At 54.3% G+C, this 24,402-nt stretch overlaps 1 protein-coding gene across 1 annotated transcript in view; it reads right to left on the bottom strand.

The window, feature by feature from the left end:
- Positions 1-15,308: 15,308 nt before the first annotated feature.
- The window catches only part of BCORL1 (BCL6 corepressor like 1), a 28,559-nt gene continuing 19,465 nt past the window's right edge, over positions 15,309-24,402 (bottom strand). Inside the window, 2 exon segments of the mRNA XM_040614057.1 lie at positions 15,309-15,743; positions 18,117-18,270. Coding sequence (XP_040469991.1) covers positions 15,311-15,743; positions 18,117-18,270 — 587 coding nt within the window. The 3' untranslated portion in view covers positions 15,309-15,310.

The raw sequence follows: 24,402 nt of genomic DNA, 5'->3' as shown, positions 1-24,402 counted from the left end.
CCAATCCAAGTGGCCGTTCGTGCACTGGCTAGCGTGATGATATGCCCCAAATGTGGCCAACCAGGCCATGCGATGATCAATTGCCCCCAGTCGGGAGACCCGGCAACGGCACTCTCCCCACAAAACCGATCTAAAGGACCGTGTTGGGCCTGTGGAAAGAGAGGGCACTTCGCGAAGGAATGCAGACTTAAAAAGCAGGGAAACAGGAAAGGGAGGGGGCCCCTGGGCCGCACACAGCCCTCTCCCACTTGGGATGTCAGGCGGCCCCATTACACCAACCCCAGACGTGGGGGTCACTCCCGAACCCGTTGCCCCCGAGGGAAGCAACCAACTTTATGGCCCAGCCAATGACCCCACAAACCTGGCCTCCATCCCAGGGACAGCAGGGACCGCCCTGTGGGGACGAGACCCCTGGGTGGCCCTGGCAGTAAGGTGTGACAACCCGCCAGTGGTGTGGGGGATTTGTTCCCTCCATAATTCCCTAAATGGTATCACCATCAGTATCCCCTTTTTGATTGATACCGGAGCAGATGTTACAGTCATTCCTGAAACGAGCTGGCCCCCACATTGGAAATTGGAAGACGCCTCCACAGTGGGCGGAATCGGGGGATTAACCCGAGCTCAGAAGAGTGCTCACTTGGTAGCAATCACGCTTCACACAGAAAAGGGACCAGAAAAGACCATTACCCTCTTCCCATACGTCATGTCAGGAGTTCCACCCCTGTTGGGAAGGGACGCCCTAGCCTTATTAAAAGCCAGAGTGACAAATTTACAGTAAGGGCCACTGCCGTACACCCACTTCCGCCGATCAGACTGACATGGAAATCATCCGACCCAGCCTGGGTCGAGCAGTGGCCCCTGTCAAAGCCTCGAATGGATGCCCTTCTCGAGTTAGTTGACCGCGAACTACAACGAGGTCATATAGAGCCTTCCACTAGTCCATGGAACACCCCAGTCTTTGTAATACCCAAACGAGCAGGCGAGGGGTTTCGTCTCCTCCACGACCTGCGTGAGGTAAACAAAAAAATCCAGCCAATGGGTCCCATTCAAACATTGTTGCCCATGAACTCCATGATTCCGGAGGGACAATCTTGTGCTGTCCTTGATATTAAAGATTGTTTTTTCTCAATACCTCTGCATGAGGCAGACAAAGAGCGGTTTGCTTTTTCTGTAGTGTTTCCAAACAGCCAATGCCCCAACTTGTGCTTCCAGTGGAAAGTGCTGCCCCAAGGAATGATCAATTCACCCACTATCTGTCAAATCACAGTGGATGGAGCACTGGCACCGGTTCGGCGCAGTGACCCGACTGCAACTATCATTCAATACATGGATGATATCCTGATTGCCGCACCATCAGGCAATCAGGTAGACCACCTGGTGACAATAATTTCAGAAACCCTCAAGACAAACGGGTTTGAAATTGCGAGTGCAAAAATTAAAAGAGGACCCTGTGTCAGTTTCTTGGGAATGGGAATCACAAGTTCTTACATAACACCTCCTCAAATAAAAATCCGTCGAACCGTTAAAACACTCCATGATATGCAAGTTAGTGGGGTCTTTGCAGTGGCTCCGCAATGTTGTCCTGATCCCTCCCGAAATCATGGCCCCCCTGTACGATCTTTTGAAAGGGAAACACCCATGGGAACAAAAAACTCTGACGACAGAGGCAATAAACTCTCTCGACTTTATCGAACAACAGGTGTCATCAAACACGCTCGCCAGGTGGAACCCAGCTATACCACTTGATCTGTATGTGCCTTTCACAGAAGGGGGGGGAGTAGGAGCGCTGGCCCAAGGCCCTCCTGAAAAAGCTCAGCCAATACAATGGGTAGTTCTGGGGAAAACATCGCGTACTTTCTCTCCGGGAGTCGAGTGCCTCGGTAACCTCACCATGAAAGGCAGAAAACTCGCCCTAAGACATCTGGGCATTGAACCAGCCAAAATATACCTGCCCTTTCGCAAACAGCTCCCAACACAATCAGTGGCAATGTCAGAATATCTAGCTATAGCCCTCGCCGGATTTGGGGGGGGAAGTCCGGTATGGCACAAAGCCCCCCTGGATTCAAATGCTAGCTATTGTCGATGTCGACCTCCCACGGAAAATCATGGACCGGCCCCAACAGGGACCAACGGTCTTCACAGACGCATCCTCAGCGACCTCAACCGCGGCAGCAGTATGACGGTCGGGAGGAGAATGGCACTGTGTCAAAATGACCGATCGTGCGATCTCCGTCCAACAGCTGGAAGCAGCAGCTGTAGTGCTGGCATGCGGTCTGTTCCCAACAGAACACCTCAACATAGTAACTGATTCAATGTTTGTGGTCAAGCTTTGCTTAGCCATGTCAGGGCCCGGCGTGTCAACATCCACAATAGCTCTGATGCTAGAAGAAGCACTTTTTTCCCGAAAGGGCAATATATCGGTTATCCACATCAACAGCCATAACCCAATCAAAGGGTTCTTCCAAATCGGCAACGACAAAGCAGATGCCACTGCAAAAGGGTTGTGGACACTGAAAGATGCCCACCAATTACATGAGTCCCTCCACATTGGAGCCAAAGCGTTAGCAAAGAGATGTGGGATCTCGGCCACTGACGCGAAACATATAGTAGCTACATGTCCCCACTGTCAAAAAGCACCATTGTGGTCTAGCGGAGTCAACCCCAGAGGTCTTAAAGCCTCCGAGGTGTGGCAGACAGATTTTACGCTCTGCCAATTGCTAAAACCTCGAGCATGGCTAGCAGTAACTGTAGACACATATAGCGGGGTGATCGTAGCGACACAACACCTTAAGACCGACGCTAAGGCAACCATCCAACATTGGCTAACAGCCATGGCGTGGCTTGGCATCCCTAATCAGATCAAAACAGACAATGGTCCGAATTTTGTGTCTAAATCAGTCCAGGCATTTGCTCTGAAATGGGGTATTACTCTGATTCACGGCATCCCATATAATAGTACAGGACAAGCCATAGTCGAACGGGCAAATCAAACTCTGAAAACTAAATTAGAGGTATTAGCAAAACCAGAAGGTTTTACCAACGTCATTCCCTCAGGGGACCAGGCACGCTTATTAGCAACAGCCCTATTAGCTTTAAACCAGTTCCCCAGGGGAGACGAGGTGAATAGCCCTGCCCAGAAGCACTGGGCCACTCGAGCGCTAGAAGAAGGCCCATACGTCATGATCAGAAATGAGCTAGGAGAGTGGGAACAAGGGTGGAAATTAGTTCTGACAGGGCGAGGGTATGCTGCGGTCAGAAAAGATAACAGAATCAAATGGTGTCCACTTAAGTCTATCAAGCCAGACCTTCAGAATAAAACTAATGAAAACTGTGAGTTTTTAGCTGCAGGACCGGATCATCGGACACCCCCGTAACCCGTATACCCTGGTGTCAAGAGAAGACGACGAGTCCGCAAGTGGCCTGTCCGCATCTGAGAGCTCTGCACCGGCGCAGTCCAGACAACGGCGAAACAGCCCCCGCAGGGCGGGGCTGCGATGTTTTTGTGTGATCTCGATTTTGGTGTTCATAACGCCGTCTAGCGGCTTGTATGAACATCAGCCATGGGAATGGGTACTGGCAAGATGGGAGGACCAAAAGATACTACAAAAGATTGTTACCCCGGGACCCCCTAGTTTCCAAGTATATCTCTGTGACCTAATCCTCTCAACCCCCTGTTTGAACACTATAATGTATTATCTGTGTCCCAGCTCTAACCCCGGCAAATCTTACTGTAACGTCCCTTATCAGTATTACTGTTCTCGCTGGGGCTGTGAAACCATCGCATCTGGCTGGAAGGTAGCGAAACCAGACCCGTTTCTTAAGACCAGTTGGGGACCAACAGGCTGCACCCCTAGGAGACCAAATGGGATGGGAAGGACAGTATGCCGTGGGAAATGTGACTGCCAATATATTTTCTTAAACGTAACCAATGAAAACGACCTAGGATGGACCATCGGCAAAACTTGGGGCATTAGATACTGGCAACCCGGCACAGATAGGGGGGGACTGTTTTTTATCAAAAAACAGGAGGTAAGAAGCTGAACAGCAATTGGCCCCAACGTCGTGATCAAAAGCGATAACCAGCAAAGAAAAGAAAACTTGCAGACTGCCATGCCCGCCCCAGCCGATCCCTTACTAACCAAGCAGATAGTTCCCTCAAGCCAACCTAACATGAACTCTCACCATTTACCCGACAAGCCATTTTTTAGCGTGTTAGATGCCACCTTCCGGTCGCTAAATCAGTCAAACCCGGATCTCATGAATTCTTGTTGGTTATGTTATGACGTCTATCCCCCTTTCTACGAGGGCATTGCCCTCCATGCTTCCTTCGACTATTCATCAGATAGCAATCCAACCCAGTGTAGGTGGGATACACCATGGAAAGGAGTTACCTTGAGCCAAGTCAGGGGCCTGGGCGTATGTATTGGTAATGTCGCCCTAGCAAGCTGGGATAGTGCTGTCTGCGCAAGAACCGTTGCGGTTGACAAGACCCATAAATGGGCGATCCCATCCGCACCTGGAATGTGGATCTGCCATCAATAGGAGTAACCCCCTGTGTGTCCCTCAAAATTTTTGACGATTCTGCTGACTTCTGTGTACAAATTCTGATTGTTCCTAGGATCCTATACCATCCAGAAGAAGAAATGTACCGCTACGGGGGAGAAGCCAATAGCGGGCTTCAAAAAAGAGAAGTACTGACAGCTGTAACAATAGCAACGCTGCTTGGTTTGGGAGCAGCCGGCACGGCCACGGGAGTGACCTCCCTGGTGACCCAGCCACGAGGCCTGTCTCAACTGCAAGCTGCCATCGATGAAGACCTACAAAAAATCGAGAAATCCGTGACCTTTTTGGAGCAGTCCCTCTCCTCGCTATCAGAGGTTGTTTTGCAGAATAGACAGGGATTAGACCTCCTGTTTATGTGACAAGGAGGCCTTTGTGCCACCTTGAAAGAGGAATGTTGCTTCTGTGCTGACCACACCGGAGTAGTTAGGGACTCGATGGCCAAATTGAGAGAGAGATTGGCTCAAAGAAAAAGAGACAGGGAAGCCCAACAAGGGTGGTTTGAATCGTGGTTTAACCAATCTCCGTGGCTAGCCACCCTGATATCCACCTTGGTAGGTCCGATTGCAATAATCCTGCTGACACTAATCTTCGGACCCTGTATATTAAACAGGCTCGTGTCCTTTGTCAAGAGCCGGCTAGAAAGGGTCAACATCATGTTTGTAGAACACCAACAACTGCTTTAAAAATGTACTTGATCAGTATTTCCCCCGATTCTCCCTGGCTCTCCCCAAATATTCCAAGCTACACTCCATTACCCCCAGTTGTTTCCCAAGTGCCAATTGCTCAGTGTGCCTTATCTTTGTACTCTTTTTTAGAAATATTTTTACTATTTTAGCCTGTTTAGTTAAGCAGGGGGGTGGGGGGTGGGGGGTGGGGGGGGCGGAAATATTGCTAGGTAGGGCCTGGCGGCCGGAAGATCTCGCGCTGTACAGAAACATAGGGCCCCCCTCCAGGTAGCCAACAGCTTTTAGTTTATGATGTAAGCAGACAGAAGTGACATCGTAAACCTAGCCTATATAGTGTCGCGTCGTTCAGCAATAAACGCCATTTGCCATCCTCCACATTGGTGTCTGCCAGCTGATGGACCACGCGGCCAGGGGTCGGCCGCCGTGCCGTTCCTGAGCCAGGTCACCACGTGCCTGTGAAGGCAACATATGACACATGTAGCAGACTGCTCCAGGAAGGAGGAGGATCTGCAGAAGCTGAAGTCGAGATTCCTGGCCCACAGCCAGCACCGGAGGAGGGGAAGTCCTGCAGGAAGTCCTGCAAGCATGGCATCCCATGTCCGCGGGAACCACTGGGCGACGGCCAAAAGGGCCTTAGTCCCACAAGTGCCAAAGAAGCACCCAGGGACCCTGGCCAAGCTTGGTTGCTGGGAAGATATCAGCACCAAAGAACTGTCCCAAGAAGAGGACATCAAGATCCACAGCATCTGGGTCAACCCTTTGTTCCCAGAGCTTTTGGAGGGGTCCTGCCGTCCCAGCAGCTCTGGCACACACACGGCAGGAGTCACAGCTGGGAACCTGCAGGATGCGTCTGCTGACCAGGCACATTCCACAAACACCGAGCCAGCAGCTGCTGCCCTGGCTGCAGCTGCTGAGGAAGAGGAGCAGCGCTCGCCACTCGCTCCCACAGAACAGGAGGCGGCAAAGGCACCGGCTTCTCTCTTCGGCAAGCAGGGCACAGCAGCACAGACAGGGAGCCAGGCACCTGCCCCACACAGCCACACAGCCCACACCGTGGCTCTGCAGGACGCAGCTCGGTGGGACATGAGTGATGTCCTGCACGAGCTTGAGGCTGTGATCCAAGAACGCAGCCAGCAGCCGGTGGAACAGCGGCACTCGGCACAAAGCATGGATGCGGCGATGGCACTAAAACCACCTGCAGCAACTGAGGAGAGCGAGTCTACATTGGCTGCAGAGCCTCAGGGAGAGCCCAGCACAGCCTCTCCTGTCCCAGACGAACGCCAGGATGGAGAACACATGGATTCTCCCATGTCTGGAGACCATCCAGGAGAGGCTAGTGCAGCCATCGTCTCCCCGGCAGCACACGATCATGAAGGGGCTTTTTCGTTGCCTGAAAATGCTGTGGACGACACCGCCACACCACACCTTGCCCCAGCAGCAGAGAACGAAGACAATGAGACAACTTGTCCCCTGCCTTGGGAGCCTTGGCACCAGGTGAGCCAGGGGCGCGTGGCCAGCACCGAGCATCCCCAGGTACCGGAGGCAGGCGCGGCGCCCAGGGCATGTGTGGCAGGGACATGGCTGGTGGACATCCTCTCCATCTCCTCCCCACCACCACCACCACCCTCTTGCCCATGCCTTGAGTCTTGCTCTCCCCGTGCAGGCGACCTCCCAGCACAGAGGCGACACGCAGCCCTCCTCTGGCTGCAGGACCGTAAGCCCAGCCAACCCGACACCTAACACTGCCAAGCCTACCACGAAACCCCATCCCCAAGCGCCTGTTTCTCCCCGCATCCAGTGGCGGATGCTTAGCTCTCCCTTTGTTGTTCATGTTTTTATAGGAGGCGCCAGGGCTCTTGGCCAAGGAGGACGACAAGTGGGAAGACATCAGCCTGGAGCTCTTCCAGGACCCCCACGCTGATCCCCCGGAGGGCCAGGCAGCCTCCGAGCAGAGTGGTAACACATTGCCCTGCTCCGGCTCCAGGGATGAGCCCGAGGATGACCCAGGTACGTCCGAGTCGAGCGCTGCCTCGGCAAGGGCAGGCCCGGTCCGGCTGTCCCGGCGGCCTGCACCCAGGCCAGGGCGGCAGGACTGCGTGCAGAGGGGCTGGCCGTTCCCTGGACACCCCTCCCTGGGGAAAGCCCTCGGTGGTGGGGAGCAGGCAGGACCTTGCCCATTACCTGCCCAGCCCCTTGCCTACAGCTCTCCTTCTTCCACAGGCATCGCCGCCCTGCCGCACACCCCAGCTCGACGGCGACGGCCCTCCCTCTTGCGCAGGGTGCTCAGGGCTCTGCGCAGGGCTTTCTGCTGTACCTGCATCACGGCACAGTGAGAGCAGCAGCGCCCTGCTGCCAGCGGGGACCATGAAGGTGCCGGCTGCCCCTGAGCCCGTGCTGCATGCGGAAGGAGCAGTGCAGGGAGGCACTGGAGGGATGGCTGCCGGGACTGCGCCCCACGCATTCAGCTGCCCTGAGGACATCGTGGTGCCAGCCTCTGCTGGGCCCTGCGTGCTTTCTGAGGCCAATAAAAGCTGACCATTTTCCCCCAGGGCTCATGTGTGCCTGCTCCACCCTGGCAGAAAGAACCCGTGCAGGCAAGGCCCACGCCAGCAGGCAGAGCTGGAGAGCCCCTGTGCTCCCTCTTCTCCACGCTGAGCAGAGCCTGTGCCCTCGGCCTCTGCCCATGCCGCTGGCATTCCAGCTCCCAGCCAGATGGGGCCTCCGCTGGCCTCGCTCCACGGGGCCCGTGTCTGCCCGGACCCGCGCAGCCCCAGCCCGCACCCAGTGCCCGGGCACGCACTCCCCTGGGCCCATGGCACAGAGGAACCCCTTCCCCGCAGTGCCGCCTGTGCCCTCGCTAGCGCAGCCCGGCCTGCGGAACTGCCCTTGCTGCCCGGGCACGCCGCACACCCCTGCCCACCTTGGCCTCTGGGGCCTTTCCCACAGGCACTGCTGCTCTCCAGCCACCCGGCCACAGCCCCAGCCCCTGGGCAGGGGGCATCAGCCCATCCCCGAGCCGCTGCTCAGCACCTGCCTTTCCTGGACTTCCTGGGGCCCGCAGCAGCCCATGCTTCTGGCCTGGCCAACTCCCTCCCGAGAGCGGCCAAGCCTCCACCACCACCACCACCGCTGGTGTGGGGGCCTCCCCTGTCCTTGCTGCCATTGTGATTCCTTGCATGCTCCACCTCCGGAGGAAAGGCACTGAAGAGCAACCCATGACCTCCCCAGTAAGCAGCAGCCAGCTGGGCTCAGGATGCTGAGCACCGCCCCCCGCCAAAGCCCAACTCACCGGCCAATGCACCACCCACCCCTGGCACTGGTCACGGAGCCTCCCCTCTCTGCTCAGTCCCGCGGCCAGGGGCAATCCGAGCGAGCCTCAAGCCTCTCTGGCACCACTGGCCCCAGGGAGAGCCCAGCTGGCTCTTCCAGAGCCCGGCTCCTCCAGCATGTCCCCGGGAACGCTGTCCAGGAGCGTTTCTGCCAGCACCTTCCCAGGAGCGGACCAGCCTGGAGGGTCTCCTACCGCTCCCCCTTGCCCTTCTGGAAGATGGTTCTGGTGATTGCTCAGGTCACCAGGAGTCTCCCCGCATCAGCAGGCCCTTCTAGAGAGCGGAGTGTGGCTTCACACTGGCACAGCACGGCTCCCTCCAGCCCTTGGATGCTCCTCAGCCACTCACACCGCCACTTGGTGAACGGTTTAATTAATACACTGAAAGGACCACGGCTGACCCGAGCTGGAGCTCACCCGCTGCTCTGCTTGGCTGCCAGTCTCTTGTCTCTTTCTTCAGCAATGGTCAGGCGGATACCCTTTCCACGGGGCAGGGAGATCCATGGCTTGTTGCCCTGTGGCAAGAGAGAGGAAGCCACCTCACATCATGAAACACAGGCTCTCCGTCTTTGTGGGGGGAAAGCAGCACAAGCCCCTTAGGAAGGTGCTGAAGGCGTACAGGCCTACATCTGCCCCTTCTGGTCGCGTCCATCAAGAATGCACTTCAGCAAAGATCCAAACGCCACCCCCCTTCCAACCTGGGAGGAGAGCCCATGGCAGACAGCGAGACAGCAGAGGCATCGCAGGGGAAGGGCGCTCTCAGCCAGAGCAGCTGCCCCGGGCACACCCAGAGCCCAGCGCTGCTCGGCTCCCAGTACTCAGAAGGCTTAGAAAACCACAGGGCTGCTCCTCGGAAACATCCCCATTCCTACACTCACGGATGCTTCCCCTTCCCAGAGCGCTCAGCCCGGAGCAGGCAGAACCACCAGGAGCAGAGCCACAGCTGATGCCAGTGCTGAAGCTTCACCGTGTGGGAAGGCAGCTGCCCACGGACAACACCCACGCCTCTCGGTGTCAGCCAGCAGCCCCCAGCAACGGGAGACAACCCACCCGCATCGTGTCCGTGCAGGCTTGCTTTGCCAAAAAACAAAGATGCTGGAGAGCCTGGTGGCAAAGCTATTGCCATTGGCGTCCCTCACCAAGTGAGACACTTCAAAAGGGGTGCAGGTGCTCATGGGCGGGGCGTGGGCATCTCCACAGCCATTGCCCAGGGCTTTGTGATGCAGGCAGCGCATCAAGCCCAGAGGCCAATGTGATGCGGGTCTCCACGGTGACCGTGGGGGTATTTAAGGGGCGAGAGCCCTGGGGTGTCCACTCCCAGGAGAGCGACTCCCTCAGGAGGCAGCATCTCCCCCGGGTGACCATGGCAGATCAGCAGCAGACACCACCAAAGATGCCCACGCATGAGGAGGCGAACACCCGCCCCCAGCACCAGAGCAGGCTGCCCAGGCTGCAGACCCTGCACCAGGTGAGAGATGGGGCAGGAGGGGCAGGAGGGGGTGGTGGCGGTGGGACGGGGCCACATGGATCTTTCTTGGTGCTGCGGCTGGGCTTGCCAGCACTGGGGGGCTGCTGTGCCAAGGCAGCCACCTCCATCACCTGACTCGTGCTCTTCCTGCCCACAGGTGGGCCATGGGCAGCCGCAGGCAGCAGCACCCTCCGGATCTTCTTCCCAGGGCAGGGAAGCTGCCAGCAGACCCCAACAGCTTGTCCCATCTCCTCGGGTCTACTGTGGGGAGTGGGATGCAGCCGGCAGGATGCAGAGCTGCAGGCGTGCCCCATGCAGCCCCACAGCCAACACCAACGCTGCACAGGAGAGAAACCGGTGCCTCTTGAGGGACTCAGAAAGAAGCATGATGCTGGTGAAAAGGACAAGAAGAGATCAGGTCCGGGCAGCCAGGAGAAGCAAGGCCCCTGCACCTAAGCCCGTGCATGACCCCCATGAACATGGGAGCACCAGTGCTGCTGGCAGGGTGTCTGTGCCAGCTTCCATGGGTAGGAGGCATGTGGGGCCAGGGCACCAGGCACAAGCAGTACAGCAAGGCTCCAAAGCACCAGTGGGACGCTACAAGTGCATCCTCATTGGCAAGCCAGTGCCGAAGCCCGTGTATGACCCCCATGAGCATGGGAGCACCAGTGCTGCTGGCAGGGTGTCTGTGCCAGCTTCCATGGGTAGGAGGCATGTGGGGCCAGGGCACCAGGCACAAGCAGTACGGCAAGGCTCAAAAGCACCAGTAGGACACTACAAGTGCATCCTCATAGGCAAGTCGGTGCGGAGCCAACGGATGATCCGTAGGATGCCTGAGGATATGACACCTGTGGCAGACTGCTCCAGGAAGGAGGAAGATCTGCAGAAGCTGAAGTCGAGATTCCTGGCCCACAGCCAGCACAGGAGGAGGGGAAGTCCTGCAGGAAGTCCTGCAAGCATGGCATCCCGTGTCCGCGGGAAGCACTGGGCGACGGCCAAAAGGGCCTTAGTCCCACAAGTGCCAAAGAAGCACCCAGGGGCCCTGGCCAAGCTTGGTTGCTGGGAAGGTATCAGCACCAAAGAACTGTCCCAAGAAGAGGACATCAAGATCCACAGCATCTGGGTCAACCCTTTGTTCCCAGAGCTTTTGGAGGGGTCCTGCCGTCCCAGCAGCTTTGGCACACACACGGCAGGAGTCTCAGCCGGGAACGTGCAGAATGCGTCTCCTGCCCCGACACATCCCATGGACACCGAGCCAGCAGCTGCTGCATTGGCTGCAGCTGCTGAGGAAGAGGAGCAGCGCTCGCCACTCGCTCCCACAGAACAGGAGGCGGCGAAGGCACCGGCTTCTCTCTTTGGCAAGCAGGGCACAGCAGCACAGGCAGGGAGCCAGGCACCTGCCCCACACAGCCCCACAGCCCACACCGTGGCTCTGCAGGACGCAGCTCAGTGGGACGTAAGTGAGGTCCTGCACAAGACGCCAGCGGAACAGCAGGACTCAGAAAGCAGCATGATGCTGGTGGAAAGGACAAGAAGAGATGAGGTCCAGGCAGCCAGGAGCAGCAAGGCCCCTGCACCTAAGCCCGTGCATGACCCCCATGAACATGGGAGCACCAGTGCTGCTGGCAGGGTGTCTGTGCCAGCTTCCATGGGTAGGAGGCATGTGGGGCCAGGGCACCAGGCACAAGCAGTACAGGAAGGCTCCAAAGCACCAGTGGGACGCTACAACTGCATCCTCATTGGCAAGCCGGTGCGGAGCCAACGGAGGGTCCGTAGGAAGCCTGAGGATGTGACACCTGTGGCAGACTGCTCCAGGAAGGAGGAAGATCTGCAGAAGCTGAAGTCGAGATTCCTGGCCCACAGCCAGCACCGGAGGAGGGGAAGTCCTGCAGGAAGTCCTGCAAGCATGGCATCCCATGTCCGCGGGAAGCACTGGGCGACGGCCAAAAGGGCCTTAGTCCCACAAGTGCCAAAGAAGCACCCAGGGACCCTGGCCAAGCTTGGTTGCTGGGAAGATATCAGCACCAAAGAACTGTCCCAAGAAGAGGACATCAAGATCTACAGCACAAGGGTCAACCCTTTGTTCCCAGAGCTTTTGGAGGGGTCTTGCCGTCCCAGCAGCTCTGGCACACACACGGCAGGAGTCTCAGCCGGGAACGTGCAGAATGCGTCTCCTGCCCCGACACATCCCATGGACACCGAGCCAGCAGCTGCTGCATTGGCTGCAGCTGCTGAGGAAGAGGAGCAACGCTCGCCACTCACTCCCACAGAACAGGAGGCGGCGAAGGAACCGGCTTCTCTCTTCAGCAAGCAGGGCACAGCAGCACAGGCAGGGAGCCAGGCACCTGCCCCACACAGCCCCACAGCCCACACCGTGGCTCTGCAGGACGCAGCTCGGTGGGACATGAGTGATGTCCTGCACGAGCTTGAGGCTGTGATCCAAGAACGCAGCCAGCAGCCGGTGGAACAGCGGCACTCGGCACAAAGCATGGATGCGGCGATGGCACTAAAACCACCTGCAGCAACTGAGGAGAGCGAGCCTACATTGGCTGCAGAGCCTCAGGGAGAGCAAAGCACAGCCTCTCCTGTCCCAGACGAACGCCAAGATGGAGAACACATGGATTCTCCCATGTCTGGAGACCATCCAGGAGAGGCTAGTGCAGCCATCGTCTCCCCGGCAGCACACGATCATGAAGGGGCTTTTTCGTTGCCTGAAAATGCTGTGGACGACACCGCCACACCACACCTTGCCCCAGCAGCAGAGAACGAAGACAATGAGACAACTTGTCCCCTGCCTTGGGAGCCTTGGCACCAGGTGAGCCAGGGGCGCGTGGCCAGCACCGAGCATCCCCAGGTACCGGAGGCAGGCGCGGCGCCCAGGGCATGTGTGGCAGGGACATGGCTGGTGGACATCCTCTCCATCTCCTCCCCACCACCACCACCACCCTCTTGCCCACGCCTTGAGTCTTGCTCTCCCCGTGCAGGCGACCTCCCAGCACAGAGGCGACACGCAGCCCTCCTCTGGCTGCAGGACCGTAAGCCCAGCCAACCCGACACCTAACACTGCCAAGCCTACCACGAAACCCCATCCCCAAGCGCCTGTTTCTCCCCGCATCCAGTGGCGGATGCTTAGCTCTCCCTTTGTTGTTCATGTTTTTATAGGAGGCGCCAGGGCTCTTGGCCAAGGAGGACGACAAGTGGGAAGACATCAGCCCGGAGCTCTTCCAGGACCCCCACGCTGATCCCCCGGAGGGCCAGGCAGCCTCCGAGCAGAGTGGTAACACATTGCCCTGCTCCGGCTCCAGGGATGAGCCCAAGGATGACCCAGGTACGTCCAAGTCGAGCGCTGCCTCGGCAAGGGCAGGCCCGGTCCGGCTGTCCCGGCGGCCTGCACCCAGGCCAGGGCGCCAGGACTGCGTGCAGAGGGGCTGGCCGTTCCCTGGACACCCCTCCCTGGGGAAAGCCCTCGGTGGTGGGGAGCAGGCAGGACCTTGCCCATTACCTGCCCAGCCCCTTGCCTACAGCTCTCCTTCTTCCACAGGCATCGCCGCCCTGCCGCACACCCCAGCTCGACGGCGACGGCCCTCCCTCTTGCGCAGGGTGCTCAGGGCTCTGCGCAGGGCTTTCTGCTGTACCTGCATCAAGGCACAGCGAGAGCAGCAGCGCCCTGCTGCCAGCGGGGACCATGAAGGTGCCGGCTGCCCCTGAGCCCGTGCTGCATGCGGAAGGAGCAGTGCAGGGAGGCACTGGAGGGATGGCTGCCGGGACTGCGCCCCACGCATTCAGCTGCCCTGAGGACATCGTGGTGCCAGCCTCTGCTGGGCCCTGCGTGCTTTCTGAGGCCAATAAAAGCTGACCATTTTCCCCCAGGGCTCATGTGTGCCTGCTCCACCCTGGCAGAAAGACCCGTGCAGGCAAGGCCCACGCCAGCAGGCAGAGCTGGAGAGCCCCTGTGCTCCCTCTTCTCCACGCTGAGCAGAGCCTGTGCCCTCGGCCTCTGCCCATGCCGCTGGCATTCCAGCTCCCAGCCAGATGGGGCCTCCGCTGGCCTCGCTCCTTGGGATCCGTTTTTTGAGTCAACGTGTTACCAGGGTGTCCCAGCACTGGCTGGGGCAAGCCCTGGGCTGATGCTGGCAGCAAGCCGGCTGTCTGGCTTGACTACCTCAAGCTGCCTTCCCACTCACCTCTCTGCTATTCAAGCCAAGGACTTTGAGCATTTAATTTGTATCATAATCTTAAGTCTGTTTTACCTAATGCTTGCACCATGCCTCCTCACCTTGGTATCCAGGGAACCTCCCCATTGTAGGGGGGGGTGGGAGCATGTACATTAGCCACTTGCCCCTCCATTCGTAAGACCCTCCTCCCCTGCTCTAATGCTCACCTGTCAATGGCAGCAAGTGCAGTGCTGCACCCCATCTGTGGTCAAGTCCTCCCCCCCCCAAAGTGGTGCGTGATCAAGACTTTCCTTCTACTCCCACTGCCAGTGCACTCCTGCTGCCCTTGGTCTCTTCTACAGCCATGTGAATGACCTGCCAGGAGCAATCACAGGCCTTGTGCCTCTCATTCTGAAAGTCATACCCAGGCAATGCTTTGCTTGCAGGGATCAAAACAGGTTTTGTATCCCTGGACCAGCAGCTCTTTTCATCAGGCTGGAGTACATTCAGGTACCGGCCTGGTGCTGTGCTGCGAGGCTCTCAGGAATCTTGCTGGCTCTGCTGTGTGGCTCTCGGGCTCCTCGTATCAGCACCACTTTGCCTGCAGTATATCAAAAAGCTGAGCTGGCATCCTGCGCACTGCTATGGTCAAGGCAGGGGTAGGTAACAACCGAGTTGCTCAGCCGTGTTACTTCTCATTGCTAAATGTCTGCTGCTGACCTGGATATCTAGTTTTGGTTTGGGGCTTTCTGCTCTCACCAGCCAACACAGTTGGGCCATTTTCTACTCAGTTTTGCCTTTGCCTTTTCCTTTAGCCTCCTGTTGTGACCTTTGGACTTCCAGTCTTCTGAAGTGGCTTTGATCGGCACCAGTACCCACATGGACCTAGTTATAAATCCACGGCTTATTTCTTGCACTCCAGCTTCCCATCTCATTCCCCGTTCCCTTCTTTAAAGCCTCTCTGCATCTTTTCAGGAGCAGTTTCAGGATACAGGTACATCCTGGGCACGCACAGAGGCTAAGCCATCCCTGTGCCTTGGAGCGCACCTGGGCTGGGGCGTAGGGAAGCAGGTGTAAAATGGGTCTTTCCAAAAGAAACAAATAACAAATATTATGCACACTCTGCTCCCAAGGGTGAAGCCAGACAGAAAATAGCTGCCCCACAGCCAGGGTTGCCAGGCACTAAAGCTGGACACAGCTCACTGGCCACCAGCAGTGGGGTTTGGGCACAGCTGGGCTGAGCTGCAGAGCTTCCACTACCAGCACCAGTGCAGAAGCAGGTGTCTGTGTGCTGGGAGGAGCAGCAGAGTCTCCCCAACAGCTTGTCGTAGTGCACCAGCCCCACTGTCTCTGCAGCACCCTGTGCCGGCTCGGGACTCTCCTGTACCTCCTCCTGTGCCAGCACCTGGCTGAGAGAGACCTGACGCTGGAACTCCGCCTTGGGCAGTGTGGCGATCTCAAAGTGTGGGAAGCGGGCCTGGAATATGCGGGAGGACAGCTTCAGCCGCTTGAGCACATCGGAGAAGAGGAACCAGTTGCAGGGCCTGCAAGGACAGCAAGGGGATGGTGGGTTAGGGGTGGAGGAGTATGCCCACCTCACTGCCTCCCTGCGACACAGCGCCGCTGCTGAGGCCCAGGCACTATTCTCCATGGGGTCCTCTTCCACGGGGCCTGGGCAGACCACACGTACAGGACCCAGGCTCAGAGATGCACCTCGCTTTGATCACTATTTTGCGGGTCACAGCTTTTTAAAGCACTCAGGACAGGAACATCGGTGTGGAAGGTATGCCACCAAAGGTGTCCCGGCAGCATCCCCACCCAGCAATGCCACACCAGAGGCTCCGTTTCCTACCCGGCCATTTCTCCTGGGTGCCGTATGTGTCCCTCTGGATGGACAGAAATTGGCAGGCACAGAAACTCACTAAACAGAAAAGTAGCACTTTTGTTGCTGCCTCTTCCAAGTCACCTTTCGCCCCACTGCAATCCTGGCAAATCCAAGAGCCATGGTGTCAGAAGGGGTGGAGAAGTGAGGACCGCTCCAGTGCTGTGCCCTGATGTAGCCTTCCCCACGATGGAGGGGAAACAAGTCTACTGGGACCCATCAATGCAAGCCACTGCTGCCCATTGCTGGAGAAAAAGAGGGCTAGGAGCAGCATCAGAAGGAGGAGAGAGGGAGGCTTGCAGCAGGTTTGCACCACGGGGAGATCCTTTACTACCCCCGCCTGCTCATTGAGGGCGGCCAGGTCTGTCCCAAGCAATGCAGGTTGCCATGCTGCCGCACAGCCAGAACTCTGCAGGAACATGAGCAGCAGGACCCCAAGAGATGCACATTGCCAGACGCTGACTGCATTCCTACAAGGCCCTGCTTCCAACCCAGTGTCTCTAACCTGAATCTGAAGGAAAAGCACCACCTAAGGTACACAAGCTGCTCTTAACCTCAAGGAGCTGAAATGACTGATATGCTGCTGTCTGTGAAGGGGACACCAAGCCTGTGACCACCTGTGGTACAGAACAGCAGGCATCAGACAGATGACACAAAAACAGCTATTCCTTTTGGCTTTACCTGTGCTGCTTCTCAGTTTTGTGTTAAACAAGTCGTCCCTTAAACCCGTCTTTTCCGAAACCAAAGGGGTCTTTCCTTGCTTGATTCCCCCATGTATAGGTCTCCCTCACCTGTAGTCCCTCATTCTTTCTCCTCTTTTCATTAACTCTGGGGGAGAGGACCAAGGACCAGCCCGATGTTTACTCCTGCCCTCATTTGGATAAATCCTGCCGTCAAGTCTTTGCTGACTGCAACAAGAAGCCAAGGTGACCACCTCAGAGGTGGACCTCTGAGAATCACAGAATGACAGCATCACAGAATGGCTGGGGTTGGAAGGGACCTCTGGAGATCACCCAGTCCAATCTCCTGCTAAAGCAGGTTCTCCTAGAGCAGGTTGCACAGAGTCACGTTCAGGCGGGTTGTGAATGTCTCCAGAGGAGGCTCCACAGCCTCGCTGGGCAGCCTGAGCCAGTGCTCTGTCACCCCCAAGATAAAGAAGTTCTTCCCTCGTACTCAGATGGAGCTCCCTGTGCTGCAGTTTGTGCCCGTTGCCCCTTGTCCTGTCACTGGGCACCACTGAAAAGAGCCGGTCCCATCCTCCTGACACTTGCCCTTAAGGTGTTTGTAGACATTGATGAGATCCCCTCTCAGTCTTCTCTTCTCCAGGCTAAACAGACCCAGCTCTCTCAGCCTTTCCTCATCAGGGAGATGTTCCAGTCCCCTCATCATCTTGGCAGCCCTCCGCTGGAGCCCCTCCAGCAGTTCCCTCCCTCTCAAACTGAGGGGCCCAGAACTGGACACAGCACTCCAGATGCGGCCTCACCAGGGCAGAGTAGAGGGGGAGGATCACACAATCAGTCAAACAAATTCCATCTTACCCTGTACCTTCTACTTGCTTCTCTGACTTGGGGCTCACAAAGTGTCGTTTCTACCTTCACATTATTCTAAGTAAGAGTCTGTCCAATGCTTCATTATGAGATGGATCATGACAGGGAGTGTGCCACAAGAGGGTTACTGCTGCAGCAGCAGCAATTTGCTCCTTCTGGGGAAGCTACAATAGCACCATTCCTCAGTCTCTACCTGCAGAACAGGGATAAAGGTATCATCTCCTTTGGAGGAGTGCTTTCTGGTCTACAGGACACAAGTGCAACTCTGTATGGCCTGTCTCCTTAGCACACAGTCAGCTTGGGCTCTCAAAGTTTCCCAGGCGGGTATGAATTTTATATTTCATGTTATCTCTCACCTGGAGAGCAGCCTAAGGCTTTCTTGTACTGTTGCTAGCCTCACAAGCTCAAGGGCTCTGTTCTGTGAGCTCGCTCTCCAGCCCAGCATTAATGTCACCCAAATGCTCTCTGCTCTGGGAAAAGATACTCACCCCCGAGACACTGACACTTGGAGGTTATAGCTGGGAAGCAGTGGCTTGTCTGAGAACTCAAACATGAAGTTGTCTGCTTCTTGCTCCTCTTCCTCCTGGTCTGAACTTCCTGGAGGGTTGAGCAGAAGATCACATCCAATGCTATCTTTCCCCTCTGCAACAAGCAAAAGAGACATTGGCATCACTCACAGTTTCACACCAGACAGTGCTCATCACTCCCTGGGGAACAGCTCTGCCCAGCTGAACCGGCTACCACTGCAATTTCACATGAACCTTCCCACAACATCACAGCAGCTGTAAGAGCCAAGTCCCGGGGGCTCTTCCTGCTCTCCTTCGAGCCCCTCATCTCAGAGGAACTGTGTGAGCGCTGGCTGCTCTGCACAGCAAGACTCCACTTGGTGACCGCATCAGGTAGAAAGAACATCTTATGTCATAGCAGCAACCTTTAGGTTTACACTGATCCTGCACACAAGACGAGGCACGGCCTGCTTGCAAAACGAGCCACTTTGACTGGTAGTCTTTTCTTGGGCCAAACACGTGCTGGCCCCCAGGCTCTCCCTGAAACAGCCTCAGTCCCCCCTGCTTTGCCAGCACAGGTGTCCTCAGAGCCTGCGCCAGAGCAGGAGTCCTCAGAGCCTGCGCCAGAGCAGGAGGTGGATGTATGAGGTGCTTTTTCTGCACAGATCCTATAAAGGAAGGCACTGCGCTCTGCTTGTTGAGTACTTCTCCATCCGGATTCCACTCTTGACAACTGTCAGCAGGTTATCTAGAGGTGTGTGCCAGCAACCGTGTCTAAGTAAGGACTGCAAGGCTGTGCCACCAAACTGAGCAGCAGATCTAAAGACTAATACAACCAAACAACACCAAGCATGACTTCAGAGAATCAGCCCTGCAGATTTCTCGCTTGAAGCTGGCTGTTCCAGGAGGTACCTGAGCTTCAGCAGGATTTGTGTCCATAAGAGATGGCAAATAGCGCACTTGATCCATCAGCCATTTAAAAGCAGTTAAATTTACCATTCACTAATCTGAATTGAAAAACCATCTGTTGAAAAACAGCTTGCTGTCTGGATTTCATTGTTAAGAAGTATCAATAGTCTTAGGTTTGCAGAGTGGTTTTTGTCCTGCTGAGATAAAATAGAGTAACTCCAAAAACTTCCAGAAAATAGAGTTCAGATTCTACAGAAAGAAGTCAGACCAAATGTGCTAGTGAGCAAATAAACCAATCACGCAAAAGTTCAATACCACCTGCAAGAGAAAAGGCTGGGGAAAAAAACAAATCTTATGGTGTGCTGCATGAGAAAGCTCCACGCACCATACTGCTCTACAAATAAATCCAGCACCCAGTGAGAATGTTATTTTAATAAAGAAACAACAGCAGATGACAGGAGATACAGGCTCAAACAGGGTCTCAGGAAAAAAAAGAAGTAATTTCTTAGTCCTGCCAAGGGAAAAAAAAAATCCCTAAGAAACAGAAAAACAGAGTACTTAAATCTTCAAAACTTATTGTAGAATAGGACAAAAATAAGTGACATGAGTATTGGTCTGATATCACTGCTAGGCAAAGCTCAGATGCTATCACCAAAAAAATTCCAATTTCTTGAGCAACCCAGGACAAAAAGAATTAAATGCATTTAATGCGGCAACAACACAGTCCAATGTCTGTCCTGAAAACTCTTCATACTCAGTCCTGTCCGTTAGCCCAAGTGAAAGCTGCGACAAGAACAGGAACATTCTGTACCACCACAGAGTAACAGGGAGACAATCAGACACAACAATGCTACTCCCAGGTGTAGAACAAAACCCTGGCGTGGGACTTTGTATCTGGAACTACAGTAGTGTGAAGTCCAAGATGCTGATGACTTTACCAGACTCAGACCTCAGAGATCCCACACCCTGGCTTCCCTCATTATCTTTTGGCTCCCAGAGATGTGCAGACCTAAAGGAAAATGTGGACAACATTCTTGCCTCAAAGAATAAAAACAGATCAAGCAGGGGCCTGGGATTTCTCCTCCACCCTGAGGGACATGCAATGCTTTGTGCTTCAGTTAGTGGACCTGATGGAAGGCAAATTTTGAAGGACTGAACCACTGAAGGAGGAGGACTTTTTTCTGCTGAGCTGGTTTGCTGCCTATGACAGCTGGGAGCAGCTCAGTTACTCCAGAGCTGAATGAGGTAATCCCCTGCCCTGGGCAGTATTTGCTCCTGGTGACCCGAGGTGGCTGCTGAAGGTAACCAAGCCAAAAGGACCCATTTCAAAACACTCAGTAAATGCCACTGTAAAGAAACCAACCCCTTCTCACAGGCTCAGGCATCTTGCCCTTCCTTGCCAACTCACACAGTGTCCTGGCAAAGCACAGGTGACAGTGGTCTAATGCTGCCATTTCACTACTGCTGTAAGCTGATCTAGGTGTGGATGGAAAGGAAGGTCCCTTTCTGTGCCCGCTGAAAACAGACCTGGCAGGATAAAGGATTACTTCCCAACTGAGTTAGTTCCTTGCCACAACTTGCCACACAGCCTCCCAAAGGCAGTGGCAAGGGCAGCACTGGGAACACTCCCTGCTGAGGGGCAAAAGAAGGGGCAGTGTGACTGAGCCTCTCACTGCAGCGTGGTGGTGATTTGGCTTGGGATCTCTGTCATCCTCTCGCCAAGCCAGAGACAGAAATATCCCACATCATCACCAAAGCCACAGGGTTTCAGAACGTTTTGCGTCACTGACATTTCTGCAGGGATATTTGCTGATGTCTGGGAGGAACCTATGTTCTCCCAAGAGCTGTGCAGAGGTAACTGTTAAAGTTTGAAGCACCTGAGATGCAAGCATCAGGCCAGTCCACACTGGAAGGATCTTTACTGCAACAAGGATGAAATTACATTTCTAGGGAAGGGTACAGGCAGATAATGTGGGATTTGTCTGGCTTGTTAACCAGCTTCAGGTAGCGCAGGAGAGATGGAAGACAAAACCTGACAGATGGCACCACATGAATGACAGAGACCCAGCAGAGACGTACCCACAGTGGCCAGGATTTAGTGTGAAGTCCCAATGCAAGAGGTAGGACACGCCTGACAGGGAAAGTAGTCTTTTTCCACCCTCAAATGAAGAAATACTCTGAAAATCTCGACTAAGGTCCAGGGGAAGGAAAGGAAGTGCAGTGCCCAGCGCTCCCTGGGGAGATTTTCCATGTATTAGCCAAGTGTCTCAGCAAGGCCTTTCTGAGTGGTAAACTGCCACTACCGATGGCATCCCAGCACTCCTGCATTCCTCCCAGAAACACCAAAGACTCAATGGTGGTTTGCTTATTGAAAAAAAAAAAAAAAGCCTTTTTTTTTTTTTTTTTTACCTATGGGGTGGAGGACAGAAAAGTGGGAAGACATGATGCAAGACAAGATATTTCAAGACAAGACAAGGGCTAGGGAAATGAAAGAACTGAGACAAGCAGCTAATTTGAACAAAACACAATTGGCTTGCTTTTCCAAGATCCACCCGTTCCATTTCAGGCATTAGGGTATATGAAAAACAAGACGGCACATTTCTAAATTACTTGCATGTGGCAGTGGGCCTCCTAGAGAGGGTATGACAATTGGCAGTCTAAATCTCATGCCAGGATCCTCAAGAGGAAAGGACGCTGATGAACAGGACACAAGCAGATACCAGAACTCAAGCACATCAGCTCTCTGGGCAACCAAGAACTCAGCATGCTGTAGTAATCAAAGCAAGCCAAACTCTCCTACCCACAAAACCACACACAATTTTCCTTCCTTGTTTATCAAGAGGAATCCAAGTGGGAAACAGTGATAAATCAAAAGAGGTAATACCTTTACTTTTAAAATATTCAAGTCAAAGAATAACTATTTTTCTTGTGGTAAAAAGGCTTCTTCTTAAAGGACTGCGATAGTTTCAGGAGTGAGAAATTCAGAGGAAGGAGGCTGTGGTTTGAACAGTCTTCTTGGTGCGCCTGAGGTGCAAAAGCCTACAAATAAAGTGTTCTTAGGTGCAGGAGCGGTCTGCAAACTAGGACCATGCATGGCAATCAGTTAGCTGAGGGGAATGTGCTCGAGCTTGTAGGTCACGAACCCTGGGAGGACGAGGAGTGTGAATAGACACAACAATTAACATGATGAGGCATGTTTACAGAGCACAGGGGAGTGGGAGACGGATGGCGCCAAGGAAAGATAACACCTTGCAGTTAATTGATGGTAGTTAACCACCAATCAGGGATTGCCTAGTATGCAAGGCTTAGCTTCAAGAACCAATCTGTTTAAAACGCGCAGCTTCTGAAAGTCTATAAAACCTCGTGCTTCTGTACAATAAATGGACATTTGCTTGCATCAAGCTGCGTCCCGTCTCTTCATTCGCCACAAATTGGTGACCCCGACGTGATGCGTTTAAGGATCTGACGTGAAGGGCTCTCGAATCGCCTATCTGAGCGACATGCAGCGAATCCCACAGAACTTTGAATGATCTGCTGAAAGGAAGCAGGAGCCGGCAGAAATCCCTCCGGAGTTGAGAGGTGAGCTGTGGGAAATCCGTAACGGGGAATCAGGGTTCGTCCCCAGAAAGAGACGTATATGGACTCATGAAGGGTCTTCTAGTCAGATCAGGGAGTCCGTGCCTCAGTCTCCTCAAATGGTGACCCCTATGGTGGTGTTCCGAAGCCTTGGAAGAATAAGGACGGAAAAAAGACAGCTCGTGGAAGAGGGCTGCGTTCCGGAGGAGACGGCTTGGCTGAACGATCGTCTTGCTGTCTGGACCAGGCGGACAACCTAAACCCCGAGGATAACACCTGTATTCATCGAGACAGGTGAGCAGCCAAGAAACTTTAGAGACTTTGAAAGAATGAAAGTGTGTACATACAGCAGCCAGTTGTATGATGCTGCTGCAGAGGGGAACTCCGTGTCGGGAATGCATTTAGCACCTTGGTGGCAAATTCTGACTACTCTTTGCCAAGTGTGGACTAATTCTACTAACGGTGCTAAACCAGAGGAAGCTGTAAATTCCACCGACAGCACGACTCTTCTCAAGACACCGTCAGCGATGGAGATTCTCTCCACACCTCCTCTGCCCCCAAAGCTTCTGTCACTGATTGCAGCGACCCTCACAACACAGGACCAAGCACGGGAACAGGACAACTCGGACAATGATTCCATTGACACTGATAAACCTTTTGATCCAGGTCCTATAGATCTGGAAAAGGAGCTAGACCTTTCCCCCACCCCCTTGTCTCTCCTGATGCATTGATTGTATTTTTGGGGAGGGTGAAAGGGAGTCTGAGGGACTGGTGGCAGGAATGCAAGTGGGAAACACTTAAGTGATGGGATTTGGGAGTCGCTATGGCATGTTCAGTATTTTGTCAGACAAATCAACCTGCAGAGTGGCAGCCTGTGCAATACGAGGCTGTTAAAGGGTTAAGCAAAGCAGTGCGGGAAGGGAGGATTCATAATACATTTGCTATGTCCCTTCTTGAAGTGATGGCAGAGCCTTATACACTCACACTGCATGATTGGAAGTCATTGCTTTGTATGGTACTAACTGATACAGTATATGATGTGGTTATTTGATTTTTGTGAGCTATGTATAGTGGCCTTGATTGAAAACCTTAATCGGGGAATTGCTGTTAACTATGAGCAGTTGGCTGGAGAAATTAATTGTGCCGATTCTGTGACTCAGGCAAGGTATCCCAGGGACAACTGTTTGCAAATGAATGAGATGGCTATTAAGGCAGTCCGGATGCGGGAGTCTTGCCACAGTCTTGCAGGGTCCTAGAGAGTCACTAACTTTAATACTAACTTGATTGATTGGCTTCAGAACATTTTGCAACAAGTCGAGCAGGAGGAAGCTCAAGGGTTGCTTTTAAAACAACTAGCTGTGATAATGTCAATGAAAATTGTAAATGGGCAACTTTCACAATCGCAACCCCAACATGTGTCAAATGATTGTAACGCAGAACTCACAGCAGACTGTAATTCTCAGGCTGAGTTCTGGAATGCAGCATAACAGATTTTTGCTTCTCTAATCTCTTCTGTAAGAATAGTACACGCTCTTAACTTGCTTAGTAAATTAGGCTGCTGGCTTGCTAAACAAAGTAATACTACAAATAATATTTTTTTTTCTGGCTTATTAACAGATGTTGATTCTGCCCATCATATGTTGCTACAGAACCGAGGTGCTATTGATTTTTATTATTAGCACAGGGACACAAGTGTGAAGACTTTGATAGGATGTGTTACGTGAATCTGAGTGACCACTGTGAATTAATTTACAAAAGTATACAAAACTCAAAAGCTCAAAAG

The sequence above is a fragment of the Falco naumanni genome, chromosome 14 (assembly GCF_017639655.2).
Source record: "Falco naumanni isolate bFalNau1 chromosome 14, bFalNau1.pat, whole genome shotgun sequence".
Taxonomy (NCBI): domain Eukaryota; kingdom Metazoa; phylum Chordata; class Aves; order Falconiformes; family Falconidae; genus Falco; species Falco naumanni.
Note: the sequence above shows the minus strand (reverse complement) of the source record. Positions and strands in the feature narration are given on the sequence as shown.